Genomic DNA, 19,188 nt, shown 5'->3' with positions numbered 1-19,188 from the left:
ATATTAACAGTGAGAGTATATACCTTTTTCTAACTTTTCTGTTGGTGTTTGTTTCTACCCTACTTTCTTCATAAAAAGGTAGGAGGCAGTTTTCAGGTATTTATACTTATGTGTTTTCCTTTAGCAAACCTGTTCTGCATGGTTCCACATGAAACACTTCTGCCTAATTTGTAGATTTTCAGAACTCCCTAATCGATATAATGACCACAGCAACTTGTTATGGGCTAAATTGTGTCTGCACCAAATTCCTGTTGAAACCCTCACCTCCAGAACCTCAGAATGTAACTATTTGGAGATAGGGCCTATAAAGGGGTGATTAAATTCAAATGAGGTTCTAAGGGTGGGCCCCAATCCGATGTGACTGGTTTCCTCATAAGAAGAGATTAGGACAGAGACAACACAGAGGGACCATTATGTGAGGGCACAGGGAGAAGGTAGCCATCTACAACAAGCCAAGGAGACTGGCCACAGAAGAAACCCAACTTGCCAACGCCTCAGTATTGGATTTGTAGCCTCCGGAATTGTGACAAAATCAATTTCTGTAGTTTAAGCCAGCCAGTCTATGGTATTTTGTCATGACGACTCTCGCAAACTAATACGTAAGTATTTACCGAAATCGTGGTAAAGTTCAATCTGAACATCTGGTGATTGCCCTTGAGATATTATTGAATCATGTTCCTTAACAGCAAGCTACAGCTTTACAAAGAGTGCCAGAGACCAGTATGAGAAACTGCTCACCATGCACAACAACATGGTAAAGCTCTATGAGAATCTTGGAGAATACTTCATTTTTGATTCTAAGACCGTGAGCATAGAAGAGTTTTTTGGTGATCTCAGCAACTTCCGAACTTTGTTTCTGGTGAGTAATACATCTGAAAGCACTGCAAGGCCTGTTGCTTTTGTTTTTACGTAATTTCTTCTTTTGGCATTTTATGTAATTATTGACCGTATTGATTTCATGTTATAGCCCTTTAACAGGAATTGACAGATATTTTATACCTGTGACAAGGATAAAAATTGTTGGCTTGCTTAATATACAATGGGGGACCTAAATGAATTATCTTCAAGTTTAGGTATACATGGGAATTTTTCTAAAGGAAGTTTATAGAAAATGAATGAATTGGTAGCTTAAATGGCCCTGATTTTTATAACACATAATATTATAATTTGACCTAGCTTTAAAATACATATCTAAAATAGTCTTTCACTTAATACATAAATGCGGTGATTTATGAACACGTTTCTTTCCTAGTCTAGATGAGAAACTGATTCTAAATTAGACTTTGTAAATAACCTTGAATATTGAATACCTAAAGTTTCTTTCAGAATGTGGGCTCTTGTTTCAAACTGTAACTCTTTGGGATAACAATAAGCATTAGCGTTTAATCGGAGAGGGGCAGTCAGGGTGCCAGTTATGATGCTAGTGGGAAGCAAAAGCTTCATTGTATAAATGCCACGAAAATACCTCTCTGCGTCAGTGAGAGTAGGTAAGCACCAACTGTGATTATGATAGTAAAGAAAGATAGTTGATATCAAACAGTTAAAGGTCCATATACTTTAAAGAAGGAATTCTAGCCATTGTCCTCAGCAGGAAGATCAATTAGCACACTAATTCATTGGGGTTTGAGATGGTTCTATCTCCAGAGCAGTTGTTTGCTAAGTAAGGCTCCCTCTCTTAACTGGTGGTGTTGCCCATGAAATCATTTGATTTTGTTACAACTTGCAAATATGCTTATGAAAAGCATTTGCTTTCATCTACTGACCTAACACCTGGAGCCAGAGCATACCTCAGCTCTGGTCATAGAAACTAAGCCAGGAACTTTCACAGGTATGATCATTTGTCTTTTTTTTTTTTTTTTTGGCTGAGACTATCAGCCTATTTTGGTCTTTCATCTTTATCCCTTAATAGAACACATTTAACTTGTTAGCTGGCCAACAAGTAGTAAAGTGTGTTCTACTGGTAATGAGTGCTCAAACTATTCTCAACACTTAAAAGGTATAAATATGATATGAACACCCAGGATCATTTTCAAAAAGGAAAAAAAAAAGGATGTTGAAAAGGAATGGGGACAAGAAAAGACACTTTAGTTGACAACTGAAAAGGTGAATTTTTGTGACATCAATGTCTATGGGTGAATGGGGAAAAATAAATATAATTAATATCGTCAACCTCTATTAAAAAGTGCCTTGTTTGAACATGGATCAGACCCTGACACTGCCTGTGCCCCCAAGAAGTAGGTAAGCTCCCCAAGAAGTAGACACAGTAGAATTTAGTGTGCTTCTCCCATGTTGCAGCATCTGATGAAGGATAATTTCTGCATCACAGCCTGTTTAGTCATATTGGCCGGATGCTGAAAAGGCTTGCTAAGAATGATACTTCAGCAGTACTTCTCCATCCTAATTTCTTTTAAAAATGTAAGGATATCATTGTTAAGACCTGATTCTGTGTCCTCATGCTGTCAGTAACAAGCCGTGTGATTGTAGGTAAGTCATTTATTTTCTAACTGTTTCTTTTATTCATTCATTCATTCATTCATTGACTCACTCATTCAGTACGATGAAGGGAATGGAATGTACTACCGATCTCGAAATTTACTCGTGTGTAGTAGTCTCTGAGTCATGGTCAGAATTTCAGAGATAGAGTCATGTGGATTACATATATAATAGGATCTTTTGTTTTTGTTTTGTTTTTTTGTCTACTGGCTTCACTGTGTATGTAGCTTGAGTACAGGGAGATAATTGGTTACAAATCGTTCCCGTTGTAAATAAGTTGACAATATTAAGACCGGTCCTATTTTACTATAAGACCGGGTATAGTATAATTAATACAATACCGGGTCTTATATTAATGTTTGCTCCAAAAGACGCATTAGAGCTGATTGTCCGGCTAGGTCTTATTTTCGGGGAAACAGGGTAAGATTGAGTTTGGGAGCTTTCAAAACAGGTAACCAGCTCCTACATTGTGTCCTGGCCAGCCACAGCCATCAGTCTTACAAAACGCTACTACAGCCGCTTCTGTCTACAAATCATTATTCACTGACCGGCATGAAAACTAGGGCTGCAACTTATGAGCTGTTTCGACCTTGAGTTGATCATGTAACCTCTCTGGGCATCGATTTCCTCATCTGTGAAATATGAACGATAATTCCTGCCATGTCTTCCTCAGCACTATGTGAAAAGACGTTGTAGCCTGTGCTGTGCAGGTGGAGGGCGTTGTTAGCCGTTCTCTGTCCATCCATTCGATTATTATTTATTGAGAACCAGCTTGATTTGGGTAATGCTTTAGTCTGGTGATAAACGGAAGATAATAGTCTCTCTCTATCCATAAGTGGAGGGACACTGACAAGTAAATGCAATATAATTTGATAAGTGCTGCCATAGGAATATGTCAGGGGACTACAATAATCCTCAGGGGGAACTTCCTAACCCTGCCTGAGCTGGCCAGAGAACCCTTCATAGAGAAAGTGACATTTGAGCAGAGTCTGGAAAAATCCATAGGACTTTGACAAGCAGTCTTTGACAAGCAGATTTAAGGGTTTTTACACCTGACCTATAAGCCGAACACTCCTAAATCAACATCACCAACGTGAGTTAATCATTTGTGCCCACCATGTTTCTGTTTCATAGTGAACTTCAAGTGATTTCGTTCTCCCAGGGGAGGGAACCACCCTGAAAGAGAGACAAAAATTTTAAGCGCCAGGAGTTCCCATTTTCGTAGTGCTTTGTATGTTTGGCCTTGGGGTTCTTAGTGCTAAAAGCATATTGGACTGTAGAGATGGAAGCAATAAAATACCAGTAGTGCTGAGAAGAAAATAAGAGATCTGATGCATGAGCTACAAAAAATTACTTCCAAATGAGATCAGAGTTTCTTTTTGGGAGATCTATTTGTCATGTGTAGCATAAACAAAATGCACTTACCAAAAAATCTTCCTCAGAGAGATATCCTCTAAAGGATGGGGAAAATAGAATTAAACAAAAGGGGTTGATAGTACGGATTAAGACCTGTTTCAAAATAATCACATTCAAATTAATGAAAGCAAAATTGGGTAATCTTTATGAGATGGTGCTCTATTAATTATTCATATCATTCGTCTTATAAATTCCACTAATGAGGATATTAAAGTTATTCAAGATGAATGTCCTGTATATTGGCATGAAGATATATGTAATTGGAAACATTTCTAAGTTCGGAATTAAAATGCTCTTTCTAGTTAGCTTCTCTGAAATCATCAGTTTAAAAAACTGCTTATATTATAGGCAAGATTAATTAATCCTAATTTTCCATTGAACCTTTTGAAGAAAATAAAATTCCATGTTTATGTAATGTCTCAACATCTTTTTTGCTTATTCTCCTTTATGTTTCAGTCATTCTACCAGTTCAAATAGTTGACTGCACAGCCTTTTTCCTTTTGAGATGTTTTGAATAGAATATTCAAAATCACTGAACCTTATATGTTTCACCACCATGCAGTACCTTGCTTAGGCATAAAAATTAATTTCAGCTGTTGGGAAAGTGTTCGAGGCAAGTATTATACTTCAGTAACTTTTATAGCTCCAAATAAATTACAGAAAATATATTTTTTTCTTTTTTAAATCTGTCAGTTTCCTGCTGCTCCTGTGTGTTTTTGTTTTTTAAAGAGAAATATTTTACCCAGGCACTCAATAAATACTTGTTGTATGAGAGAGTCTTCATTCTATATATCATATACTAGAAATATAGGAATAGGGCTTTATAGAATTAGATTCACTGACATAAGAAAGTGTTACCATTACTGCTAATCATGCTTGAAGATTTCTCCTCAACAAAATAAGTGTTAATAAATGAACAAAATAAGTTCATTTGATACATTTTATTTTGTTTTTTAAATCGGGACTTTTGTTGAACAATGTTTGAACAGCTCTTAGATGAGTGTTAAAATAGCTAAGTGTTGGGAGGCTAAGTGATATCTATAAATTACGGAGTTTTAGACCATCATTCAGTCTTGGCGTGTCTCAGCTGGACTATTATGATAATGTTATGATTGGTATCTGTGTCGACTTCTTTTACCGTTTCTAACTTCTGATACATTCCCCACATAATAGTCAGAGTAAAACTAAAACCTAACAAGATAATGTCCTGACTTAAAATTCTTTAATGACTTCCCTATGGCCTAAGGATAAAATCTAAGCTGTTTAAAATTAAAGTAGTTTACCAAATCAAAAGAACTCTGGTTCTAGCCATAGCTCCTAGGGCATGGGGAGTTATGACAATTAAAGGGCAGACCATCTAAGGTTGGCTGACTTGAGCCGTAATCACTTAGCATGAACCCTCCTCCCAGACTGGGAAAGGTCAAGTATGGGGAGCAGAAGCAGCAGCAGAAGACAACAGCACGTACCCAAGAGGACTTGAGCATCTTAGAATAGAGAGAAACTTAGGGAGCGCGGTATCAAAACTAAATGAAGGCTCAGAGGCAAATGTATGTTGTCATGATGCCTTGATTTGCTTAATTGCTCCCACAGCTCCTAGGGCATGGGGAGTTAGGACAATTGAGGTCACTCTTATCTTAAATCTCGGTTAGGGATGTGCTTCCTTCCCCCTTAAGTAATTGTTCCTTTAAAATCTAAACTTGTGTGAGAGTTCCTTGTGTAGGCATATTGGCTTATGGAGATGCTTAATTTTGAGAAGCTCTCATCTCCCTCAAGCCATTTTCCTCTTTATAAGGCCTCAATCATGTCTAAATCGAAACTATAATTGGAAAGCCAAAGTGAGCATCTGCATTTAGTTAGACTCAAATGACTAAATTGACAATACACAGGACATTTTACTCATTCATTAAAGGCAATTTGCCTTTAAAGAAATGAGGGTGAATTTTTGCATAAAAAGATTGCATATATAATTCCTGATCCAAAAAGACTTAAGTTATTTTGACATATTTTTAAACCTTCAATTCACAAAGCACTTGACATTTAAAGGAAACTTGAGTGCAGCATTATAAAAATTGTGGACTTACATAAGAAACTAAATGTATTCTTTAACAAATAAGTCTTAATCAGTCATATAAACTGTTAACTAGAGTCCCATCATCCCAAATCTCTATTAAATGCCTCATAAGTTGACGTGTCTTCGCTTTGCCAATCACATGGTAATTAATACTATGAATACTATGCCCGTGAGAAACTGCGAACACCCTGATGTGTCTCTTGACTAATATAGTTTTATTTGTAAGCTAAATGTCTCCAGGTTTCATCATCTGTGAATTCCAATGGGGGTCACCTTAGTAACAGTGATTCCAGTATCGCACACTGTCTCTTCTTTACCCCCACTGGCAGGACTCTAGCTCCTTGCAAAGTTTCCATTCCCAGAAGTACATCTCGAGTCACCTCCTGTGGGCTCAAAAACCATGCCGTCTGTCTTCAGCACCTGACATTTGTCCATGAGTATTTGAGTGCCTGCTCTCCTAGGGTAATGAGCATATAGCACTGAACAAACAAAACAAAGCCCTGCCCTTCCTGACCTGTTACAGCTCCAGCTCCCTTTTGCTAAATACCTTTTGCTGACAAAGTTGCTTCGGGTTGGCCTTCAATGAAAATGCCTACATCTGGGCAGACGTTGCAAACTCCGACTGCTCTAATTTTACCACCAATCCTTGCAGTACCGTAGTGGTGTTGTGCTCAATGCACAGATAGCCGTGTTTCACACGACCCTTCCTAAAAACAGTTCCTTTTGCTTCTTTCCTGATCCCTTTCCCCTTAGAGGCTTAAAAAAAATTTCCAGTCCTAGAGACCTCAGACCATAAACCCCACCATAGCCCTTCTTCCTCCCTTCTGTTCAGGCACCTAGGCAGGTATCTTCCTTCTCATGGAAGACAGGGATAAATAAAGTACCAGCTTAATTCCTTTCATGCAAATAGAGCCCCGAGGGTCCACCAACTCCCTCTATTTAATCTCACACACGGAGATAATTCCCTTTGAGCTCAGTTGGGACCACCCAGGCTACATAGCTTTAGGTTTATTTTGATCTAGTGCAACTCTTTGAAAATAGGCAATCCATGTAAAATATATGGTAACTCTATCAAGCAGAATATTTGACCAGAATACTTCATTCCACAGCTGTGCCAGAGAATAGACCTTCCTATATTATACAGACGTCATTGAATTCTTCTTTAGAAAATGATGTCACCTATCAACTGTTGTATTCTGTTTGACTGTTTACTTTGGGCCAAAAGTAGATGTCTTGTTTTTCTGATACGATTGTTCCTTGTATAAAAAAGCTAAATATTACAAGGAACTAAAGGAATATGTAATAATGGCACACATGGTTTAAAGAAAACCCCAATTCCCCAACATGATAGAAGTGCCTACTGGTATATATAGTTTTAAAATATCTGACACATTTTAGATTAATATTATCAAATTGTAAAATATAAATACTTCTAACAGTATTTCTAAAATTTGTCGGAATTATTTATGGCAAGCTGAATATTGCCCTTTAAAAATCTAAGGCAATGTAATCGTTAACACTGAAAAAAATTAACAAAATCCATTCAAGTCCTCCTTTTCTTATTAAAGTCTAGTAAGAACTAGAACCAGGAAACGAAGTGCAGTATCTTTAGTTCTAGCAACACCTCACATAGAACTTTTCAAACAAGTGTTCCCCATAAATAAATTATTGTTGAATTCTATCCAAACCCCACGAAGTAGAAAAGTTATGAGATCAGCAGTAGGTGTACAAGCTGACCCCTTCCAGTGAGTGGCCTTGAGATTGGCCAAAGCTACTGATTGTTATCAAAGCTCACCTGTTAACAAATGGCTCAGGAAGATCCCAGAGGCTAATGCTGCTGGCACCACCCTCCCAACCTACTGAGTTTTTCTTCATTTTGCTTCATTCTCATGTGTCCATCTGCTAATCTTTTACCAGAAAAGATGCCTTAGCTGGTAGGAGGCTGGACTCTCTCTCAGGAACCATGGCCACGGAGCTCCTTTTGCCTGCCATGCTCACTCCTCCTCCCTCTGCCTCTCCAGTTGTTTGACCAACTTGTTCAAGTCACTTTATCTAAGAAGCCCTCCCTGACGCTGCCATTTTGGCATAGATCACCCCTCCGTGTGCTTTCATACCTCCATCCCAGCACATTTCGCCCTGTAATGTGTTCACCTCCATATCCTCTGTGATCAGCACTATGATTACCTTATTCTGGGTTGGAGCGCAGTGCTCATCACTAAGGACATATATGAATGAATAATAAATTAAAACAATGAATGGATTCAACAACCAAGGATGAAAAAAATCAGAATGTTGGCCCTCCAGAGCTTACATTCTTGTAGGAAAGGCCTTCCGAGGAGCAAATATGAGTAATGAAATACGATACATATATACATACGATACATATATACAAATAGCTTGTGTGCACAGAGGAGAGAGGCATTTTTTTTGTGGGATTTGAGGAAGGCTTTAAAGAGGAGGTGGCATGTTAAGTGGGTCCAGTCATTGTTTTCCTACTGTGTGGCCTTTCACATTTAAAGAAGGTCTTCGCTTTTAGTTCTTCCCCACCTTATTTGGTGTTTATGTTTAGTGACAAACATATATTGTTTCCTAGTTTTCCATGCTGACTTCAAAGTGGAGAAACAGCAATTTCATTTCCAGGGAAGGTGCACTGAGGTCATTATGATGATCAAAAGGCTACCCATCATATGACTGGATAAGCAGTAACCACGCTTCAATTACTTCTTATGACTGACAGGTGTCCTGAGCAATAGGCCAATCCATGCAGATTATCTAGGTCAAAGTCAGTTGCTTAAAGACTGACTTGTGTCCTGTTACTTTAGGGCATTAGTCCTAACCCAGGGGAGCTTTTGTCCCCCAAGGGACATTTGGCAAAGGCTAGAGACGTTTTTGGTTGTCAACAACCAAGGAGGAGGTGCTATTAGCATCTAGAGGTGAAGCCAGGGATTGTGCTAAACATTCTACAGTGTACAGGACAGCCGCTCCCCCCACCCCAAACAAAGAAATGCCTGGCCCAAAATGTCAGTAGTGCCGATTAAGAAACCCTGCTTAGAATTATCTGCTAAAGATTTTTTTTTTTTAATTTTCATTTGGCAAACCAATGTGAGATGATTCAAATTAGTATGCAAAATTTGTACTGGATAAGTTAATAATGCATCTGTCACATTAATATGATAATTTCAATTAGCAACTTGATCACTATAAGGTATTGTTTTAGTTTCTAATATTTTCTATATCATTGAAAGATGTCCTAGATCATATGGCTTGTAAAATTTTTAATTCACGTGTGTAAATTGTAGCAAAATTGGAAACCATAGGAAAAAAAATCAGCTGAAATTCTACTACCCAGAGATAATTAATATTAATACCTTGGCATTTATCCTTCCAGGCATTTCTCTGTGTGTGTACATAGGTATTCAGATTGTGAATATAGTTTTTTAAAATAATAATACAAATCTTGTGAAAATTTAAGCCCTAAAATTTATATTTCCTTGTAAAAATCCTAGTAGCTTATGCCTATATGGATATGCCCATCAGCATTTAGGGTATAATGCCATTGGTTATGTCTTCAGTTGTGATTAAATGTTGATTGGCTTATTTCATGGTGTCTTTTCCAGAATACCTGGTCTCCGGTGCCATGCTAAACATCATTGACTATTAAAAGCCACTTGTAAATAAACCAATGAAATGTTGCTTTCTCTTTTTGTTTTCTACACAACACCTTCATCAAACTTGCCTGTGGCAAGGCACCTTAAATTGGTAATTGGTGGATTGCCAGTTGGACCTATTCACACTAATGTTTCATAAGCATTCTGCTACAGTCTACCGTATATTTTGATTTAAGAACTATTTACCTCAATTTGGCTGTTTTTCAGTTTACAAGTGCAAATTGTTAATTATATAAAGGTTTATAATTTAATCACAAGAAGCTTTAACAAAAGTAATAGTATGATTTTAAAATCAGAGTTTCCATAAAACACACACACACACACACACACACACACACACACACACACACAGGGTGCCACAAAGTGTATACACATTTTAAGAAAGGAAAAAACTGCATTAAAATTACGCTGACGGTAACCACTTTGAGCACCTCTTGTAACTGTAGAAGTCAAACGTGACTCGTATTAATCTTTTGTTATCCATATATATTGACTATTACAATTTTAATACAGTTTTTTCCTTTCTTAAAATGTGTATACATTTTGTTGATACGCTCTGTATATTTCCTTTTGTTTTCTCTCATTCTCTCCCTGAACCAAATTTCAAAGTCACAGAATGCAGTTTTTTAAACCTTTTCTGTCATTGTTGTTAGATCTGAAACATATTATAATCCTGATGATCACACGGTTCCTGATTTTGCTCATATATCCGTTTTGATTTCATTTTCTGCAAGTGTTTGGTCTCTTGATAATCAGAATTTCCTTATGTTCTTGATGGGGCTTGTGAGCAAATTAGAGATTGCGCAATATTCCTAAAAAGCCAGGGAACACAGCATTCATCTCTTAAAATCTTGGCATTTTGAAATGGAAGATGTTCTCAATCCACTATTCTCCAAGATCCTGTAACTTCTGTGTTCAAGTTAATGGATTACTCAATATGATGGTTTAGCTGAAGTCATTTTCTTTCATTTTTTTGAAATTTTATTTATAGTGCACAAAAGAACCAAACTTTCTTGTACTCTAGACAGTATAGTTTGTAATAGTGTGTAATTTGTTTTTGCTTGTCTTTGGTGTAAGAGTAAAAATCCTAATGTTTCATGTGTATTACCGATGTATAAATGCAACAGTGATAAGGAAGAACAAGACAGATGATTAACTAAAATGTTGATAAGATAATAAGTATAAATGTAGTGACCAATTTAATCTCTAGATGGGAGATATGGGTTGATGACCGCACTAAATTGAAAACTTTGTTTTGAAGGTTAACTATTTTTAGTGTTACGAGCTGTCCTCCTTCATCAGGTGACATCTACCAGAAAGTACTTGCTCGAGTACTTACTTGTTCCTTAGTTTAAAATACAAGATTTATAAATAAAAAAATCAATTTAAGATAAGCCTCTTTAATACACATCATAATTATGTGCTTCTTGCATACTACATTAAAAGTCTGAAGCATATGATATCCTAGAAATATACATTTATTACATTTGAGCATTATTTAGGCAAAATATGTTTTCATGCATATTTCAGGCTTTAATGCATAGGCTAAATTAATTTATAACTATTACTATAACTGCTTGTGTATGTAGGTATTGTTGCTCCAGTGTTTTTGTAAGCACCTGAAAATAATTGCTGTAACTTTGCTTTTAAACAGACTAGCATGTTTTGACATTTGCTCTTTTTCATAGTCTATCAGGATGCTTTTAGCTGCCAAGTAACAGAAAGCATAACTAAAATTAGCTTAAGAATATGGTTTTACTCTCATACGTCGCACGCAGTGTAGAGGTAAGGCAATTATAGGATCGGTTAATTCAGTAGCTTAGTGATGACACCCAGGACCTCAGATTTTCCAAATATTTTTGTCTGCTATCCTTGGCATGTTGGTTCACGGTTGCAAAAATGACTGCAGTTGTTCCAGGCATCAAATGCAAATATTATGATATCTAACAAAGAAAAGGATGTTGCTTCCCATGAACCATTTTTTATTAAAGAGAAAAACTTTTCCAGAAGCTGATGGGCAGAGATTTCCTTCAAATTCTATTGTCTAGGATTGATCACGTGCCCATCTCTAAACTAATCACCATCAAGGAGAATCTTAGACTAATTATGATTTACCCCTGGGGCGGGGGTAGGGCCAGTTCCCTGAGTATGTAACTGTGTAGAGAGTGAGCAGCAAACAATCTAGGGCACTTGCCAGCAAGTAAGAAGATTGATGTTAGATGGATTCAGGCAGGCAACTAACGGTTTCTGTAAAATAGACAACACAAAAGGACATTTCTGCTCAGCATTTTTTGAATGGTCAAAAGTTCCAAATTGGCAAAATACCAACGAATGGGATATATTTGCAAAATGCATACTTGTGCTCATTTAAATATATACATATATATATATATATATGCATATATTAAATCTTGGTGAATAGAAATGTAAATAGAAAACATTATTCATTTATTTTCGAGTTATCCTTCCCTGTTTGTTTTCTGTCTTTAGCTGGAATATACTTATACAAGACACCTCTGCTTTTCCAGTTTGCTTGCTTACTTGTTTTTTCTCATTCATTCATTCATTCATTCATTCAATAAATATTTATTGAGTGCCTGCTAAATTAGAGACACTGTTGTATCCACTGGCCCTGTTTAGTTCACTAAAATCTTTGGCCTGGTGGAGCTTAATTTGTAATGGGGAAAGTGAGACAATAAGGTATAAACTTAATTAGAAAAATTATATTACATGTTAAACTATAAGTGGTACGGAAAGAAAAAAACGTGTCAAATAGAATGATAGTGGCTGAGAAGTTTAAGCATTGGTTATAAAGTTCCTTGTACAATTACTATTTTAAGTTAAGATTTAGATTTTGGCGTTATAGCTTTTACCTTAAATGTAGGAATCACTGAGCTTTCCTGTTTAGAAGATTTCACTCCTTGTAATTAGATGATTTTCATACAAACCCTATCTGGTTCATAAGGTGTGTTTTCTAACGAAAAATAAAAACTGATTCCACCACACTTGAGAGAAACAATCTTGCTAAGTGTTTATCGTGTAAGTTGCAGAATTGTAACATTGTATTCTGGAATATGGAGCAAACGCAAACAGAGATCTCTACCTAGAAGCATGGCACATTGACTACTTTTAGACACAGGTGAAATTCAAAACTTAAAAAAGAAAATTCATGAGAAAATGTCTGTCCTTTTATCAGTTTTATTTCGAAAGCTATGGTTCTTGTCCTTGTTAATGAACTTAATACCTGTCCTTTGTCAAGAGAAAACAGAACAAAGCAAAACAATACTTCAGACAAATACTAATCCAACCTCAGTGACTGCTTCTTCCCCGAGATAGCGCAGATTCCTCATTTTGGAAGCTTGACATTGATATTCCAAGATGAGTTTCTAGACAGGAAGCTCTGACGAAAGATGGCACGTATAGCAAAGCATGTTAGTGGAGTAAAAGCATATTTTTACCAAATATTTTTTGCCAAACATGTGAAAAATTATAAGGAATTTACAAAGACATTTAGTTCATCTTGGATTCCTTTCGCCCTGGTCATTGTTCTCTGCTAGCTGTCATCCAGTTAATCTGATAAACTCATTCGAGACTAGTGTGGGGGTTACTGACCGGTTAGCTCAGTTGGGTAGAGCTTGGTGCTAACAACACCAGGGTAGCTGCTTCGATCCCCTCATGGGCCACCATGAGCTCTTTAAAATATATATTGCTGTAACAAACACCCGTGTTCATCAATAAAAAAATAAAATAAAAAAGGACTAATGTGTCACTCGTTCTGTGCTACATACATGCCCTTTAAATCCGGGGTGATGCTTTAATCCAGCAGAGGAATTTTACTGTCAAGACCATCTTGCAGCCTGACTAGCTGAGAGAGGAAATATTTGGGGGAAATGCAGCTATTATTCTCCCTGTGGAAGAACATTATGTACATGGCTGCCTAGTCTTCCTGGCTCTGAGAATTTTTTTTTTTCCTGTCAAGAACATCCTGCAACTTACCCTGTCAGTTGTTCTCATCATCCAGCTTCATGATCTTTGTTTTTCAGATGGGCGTCCTCTGGTAATGGCCTCCCCCATGATAAAGATCAGGGATCAGCAATCTGTGACCCCGGGGCCAAATCCAGCCTGCCCTCTGCCTTTGTACAGTTGTATTGGCATAAGGCCATGCTTATTTATTTATGTATTGTCTGTGGATGCTTTCACAGGAAAATAGCAGTGCTGAGTCGTTGAGACAGAGTCCATATGACCCCCAGGGCGAAAGATATTTACTGTCTGGCCCTTGACAAAATAAGCTTGGGGACCCTTAACATAGAGCATGCAAACAAGGGTGCAGAAGAAAAATTCTAATAGGGAACTTGTAGAAAGCAGATACAGTCTCTTGCCTTTAAACTTTCCAATGCAGCCCTTCCTTGAGAGTATGGGAGCTTCTGAGAATATGGGAATTTCGAGTTTGATTGGAAGAGTTGTGGTATCAGCTTGGCTGTTGATTTCCCCTGTCCTTTCCTGGTGACATTCATTTCTTCATATATTGTCCCAGCGGCGGATGTACCGCACTCAATTTGTGTGCTGGGCAGGATGACTGTGGGGGCTGAACCCAGACTTAGTGTGTGAGACCCAAGTCATGCTCAGCTAGTCGTCCTGAGGTCCCTTACACATCCCGGGCACAAAAGACACATAGTGCCTGTATTATGTTAGGGACACAATGTATGCTTTATGGGCCCGATTGCCCCCCACGCTACCTTAAAGTACGCTACACAGACAGCCTTATCAGTAGAACAGTCCTGTGTCATAATGAGGCAGGATTTTTTTTTTTTTTTGATTTGCAGTATAAATATCTCCTCAGTCTATTTCTTTGGATCCCCATCCTTCAATCTTAAATATGAGCACTTCCAAGGGCCTACTCGCAGTCCAACAAAAGTTTCCCCGGGCAATTCGTCTCTCTTCTCATGGTTTCTACTCTTTTCCTGAGTTGCGATTTTATTCTTCAACTCTAGACACACGTTTACGGCTTGTTGGATGCCTCTAGATTTCACACAACTCTCAAGCTCAGCGTATTCAAAATGCAACTCATTACATCTTTTCCCAACTCCCTCCCATATACTCTGTTTTGGTTAATGGTGCAACTTGATATCTTCTCCCTCATCATTTGTATCTGTTCTTTTATGTTGATTCTGCCTGAAATGTCCTCACTTGAGTTGCCCTGGTTTTGGTATTTGTTGTCTCTCCCCTGGACTACTGCAGTAATCTTTTCAGTCATCTGACTTCAGTCTTAGCACCCTCTAAACTCTCTTTATACCACTGCCAGATATTTCTTTCTACAACATAGATCTCACTGGGACACCTACCTTCTCAGAAACCATTAATGGCCTCCCATGGGTGACAGTAAAGTCTCAGCTAGCATTTGAAAACCCTTGGTACTCTAATACCTCCAAGCACCGTGCTTTCCTCTGCCTGTAATGCTGTCGTGCTCACAACCTCCCTTCCACCAGTGAAATCATCTTCATCCTTGAAGACTCCATTCCGTGGCTACTTTCTCCATTACATCTTTCCTAGTACCTCCTCCCCAACTCCAGGGAGAATTCCTTGCTTCCTGTTTTGTACACTCATATCACGTGGTTGACACAATGTGGTAATACTCACTCATTATAATTGCTCGTGTGCATATCTGTCTTCTTCTTTATACTGTGAGTTGCTGTGAAGTAAGTGCATGTCACTTGTCTTTACATTTTTATCACACAGCAGAGTGTCTGGCACATAGAGGTAGCCAACAAATGTTTATTGATCAGTAACTATATGGATAACTGATAATCATGCTCCTTCTGTGCTAGAAATCTAATAATAAATGGCCTTTGTATTAAATGCTTCACAGCCCTCTAGCCGGGCTCTCTCTCCACCCTCTCACCCTGCCCTCTCTGCTAGTTTTTTTGAAAAACCTTTCATTATTTTAACGACTCCCTTGACTCTTCATCAACTTTGTATCAGCAAGTATTTCACTAAAGTACTTAAGCTTGTCTACATTCACCCCATCACTCTATGTTGTGAAATCCCAAAGTGAACTCTATTTTCCATGTTTAACTCTTGAGTAGAGAACTTTCATTAGGGGTGGGAAGTTCCCTGTGTTTCCTCCATTTTATTGGTATGTTCTAGCATCCAACCGCTCATTTGTCAGCATCACTTCATGATTTGCTTACCACTCACTTGTGACTGACTACGACACCTTAAATCTTCATTATTTAACCATAGCCAGCTAATTCCCTGCTTATGTCTCTAGTTTTTTTCTCTTTATGATAGAAATCAGAGAAGAGCTGTTCTTTCAACATATACCCAATCTTTCCATCTTCTGTAAGTCTTGCCACCTACAAAGACTCTTTGAAGAGAATAAAAAACGTTTCCCTTTCTCTCTTGTGGGGAGTTGCTACATTTTAAAAGAAGAGAAATAGTCATACATTTTACAAGATAAAATCTAGTCATATTAAATGTCTTAGGTATATCACAGTGTCATAATTTACCTTTGTAAGTACTTAAGTATAAGCACTCACAATATGCAGATAGTAACCTTGAGACTTCATTGTACTTGAGTACCTCTGAGTCAAACAGGCAGAAGTTTACACTGGAGGAAGTAAAATCTAAAACATGGCGTTTATTATTGCAAGTTTTGTACAGGATATAAAATCCAGTGTGTCTGTAAACTCCCTAAATCCCCTAGTAAGTTATTTGACCAACATGTCAAGCCTAATGGCAAAATCCCTCTGTACCAATAAATAAGGCAACTTAAGCAGAAGATTCATGATGAAGCCAGAAAACTCCTCTATAAATAATGGTATCATACCCCGGGGAGGAAGGAGGTAAAGGAGAGGGCAGTAGATCATTAGCATAATGAGAAAAGGATATTCCCATCAGTAAGTAAGTAAGTAGTGATATTTGACCAAATCTAGGTCATGTTCAAGGATATAATCACAAGTGAGATGGGTTTTACATTGTGGAATGGAGCCGCAGTGCTCATATACAGATGGAATGGCTTGCTTCCCAGAATGCAATCACCACTATATAACAATGTCCTTATTATTTCTGGTTTTGAAAAGGGGATCTTAAAGCAAAATATCTCTGGTTCCGACCTCTATCCCATCCAAACCCAATTTTGACGTGATTTGCCTTATAAAATTGTTTCCTGGTATTTTCACAGATCAACTCTTTCTGGCTATAACAACTCCAGATTCATGGTGTCAAAGAGAGACGTGAAATTGCATATTCGTTTTATTTGTCCTGTTTTATAAACTAATGACTCAGACACTTACGCCCATACAGCCAAAATATCCTAGAATAGAAACTGAGGCATTCCCTGTGGATTTATCTCATAACTCAGGCTCCTGGCATGTTTTCCCAACCCCTTTAGCAGCTAATTAGCTAATCTTTCAAATACGTTTCTAGAGAAAGCAGTTTCATAACTTGACTTGTTCCACTGCTTTGCCATTCTTACTGTAAAGTTGTTTGAATTCTCAGAGTTTCTTTTCTTAGCATTCAAATGCAGGCCCTATTATTTTGCCTTCTGGAAATATGGAAGATGTCTAATAAGCTTTTCCTTTAAATCAATATCCAGTTCAGGTCCATAGATACAGTTACATCCCTTAATCCCATCTTCCCTGAGCCTAATTATCTATCTTTTGTCTATAGCTTGGCATTTCCCAACTTTTGGCGCTTCTCTCATTCTTCGTCAGACTTCTTTTCAGGTTTGCCTGCATCCCTTATGCTTTGGAGGATTCACATTTGTGAGTCCTGCATGTACACAATTTGGGAAGAACCTTTTAAGGCAAAGAATACAAACATGTCTTTCTTTTGCAAATCTTACAGAAACACTTGGCGGGCGCCCCTCCCATTCAAGGCAGAGGTCCTGACGCTTTTGCTTCATTAGCTTCCTGGTAAATCCTGGGCCTTTACAGTTGTTCCGCCATATACTAAGCACAGCTCTTTAAAAAGGCCAGCTTGTCAAAAGATTAAACTCAAATAAGAATGTTATCACATGCAAAGCTAGTATTTACAATAAATTAATCATCACTGTCTTCGTTAATTAAGAAATAATACATGGTATGCCTCCTTTGGATTAGGTGCTATATTGGGCTTAAACTTAAGAGCGCTTCTCTGAATATAATACCACACATGAAGCAAGCGCAACCAACACAGAGCCTGCCCTTTCAGAGGCTGTTAAACTAAGCCAAGACTGAAGCAAATGTACATAAAGGAAACAGTATGGGTATCTGAGTGCCTATATCTGTTAAATACTTAACAGATATATTAACATCATATATAAGAAAGGATGAGTGCGTCCTGTAGTGATGTTAGTGAAGCAGCCTTTGGGGTCTGGAATTTAATGAGGAAGGGGAGGTGTACCAGTATGCTCTCTCTCTTCTGATTAACAAAAATGACACTTCCCTTACCAACAATCTGGCTTGGACGTGTGGGGTTAACTTGAGGACCACTCTGACCTCTAGGGGCTGTGTTGCCTTTTTTCCCCATGCCTCATCAGTGCTCCCTTTTCCATTTGTGTTGTTTGCCTTCCACTAGTTGTTGTGTGTGTGTGTGTATGTGTGTGTGTGTATTTCTCTACAGATGAAAATTACTCTGATTGTTCAGGCAGCATCAATAAAGGGAAAGGTGCTACCCCATAATTACAGTAAGAACATCTTGCTGTCAATATCCTGGAAGGTAGGACAATTCATCAAACACTGACTTTCTACTTAGAAGAACAGAGAGTTCTGACTGGCAATCAAGATGTCTTTGTGAAAAGCAAATTGAGCAAAACCATTTTAATTTACTTTGGAAAAAGATTTGGTGCCTTATATCCAAGAGAAAGAAATCTCTCTTTATTTGCTAAGATTTTGATTCCCTCCCATGTGACATTCATTCTTAATGATGATTTACAAAACAAAAACCAAAAAAAAGCAAAAAACCAGGATCTAGATTCCAGACTCTAGAATATTATTTCAGCTGACAGTAAGACAGTTCTCCGGGCGGGTGAGTCTGGGAAATTGACTAAAAGAGAGTGAGCATCTTGGATGCTTCTTGGATGACCCTTAAGTGCCAGGAGTATAAGAACCTTGTCCGTAGTGCTCATTGTTGATCCCTCAGGAAATAAAGCAGTATGTGACAATACATGGGAGATACTCAATGAATGAATGAATGTTTCCTGGTTCTCAGTGAAGGTACAAGTCACTAGATACAAGGTTACATTTGTCTTAGCTTTTCTGCTTCCTTGGCCACGTCTTTCTTTCCCTGTCTCTATATCAGTGGCAATATGTCCGGAGGGATTTCTAACACTTCGTTATTTATTTATTTATTTTTTTTGATGTGTACGTTCCCTCAGAAACAAGATCAAGGTCAGTTAGGAATTAGTAAAATAGAAAATAATTAAGGGCAGCAAGCGGATAGCATAGAGATAAGAATGTGCACAGATTTCCTAGAAAAAGATTTTTGATTCTTCGTGGAAGACTACTGACCATGAAATCAGCATTATATTAGGTGTGTCTATTTTTTAAAGTCAAATCATAT

At 37.8% G+C, this 19,188-nt stretch overlaps 1 protein-coding gene across 2 annotated transcripts in view; it reads left to right on the top strand.

The window, feature by feature from the left end:
* Positions 1-19,188, top strand: part of DIAPH2 (diaphanous related formin 2) — an 842,313-nt gene that overhangs the window by 611,569 nt on the left and 211,556 nt on the right. The window contains exon 24 of one of the 2 annotated variants that reach the window (XM_081043893.1): positions 687-859. In XM_081043893.1, the coding sequence (XP_080900019.1) occupies positions 687-859 (173 nt within the window). The remainder of the gene's footprint in view (positions 1-686; positions 860-19,188) is intronic. The other variant, XM_081043892.1, reaches the window with a different exon arrangement.

This window comes from Rhinolophus hipposideros (assembly GCF_964194185.1).
Source record: "Rhinolophus hipposideros genome assembly, chromosome: X".
In the NCBI taxonomy this organism is placed as follows: Eukaryota; Metazoa; Chordata; class Mammalia; order Chiroptera; family Rhinolophidae; genus Rhinolophus; species Rhinolophus hipposideros.
Note: the sequence above shows the minus strand (reverse complement) of the source record. Positions and strands in the feature narration are given on the sequence as shown.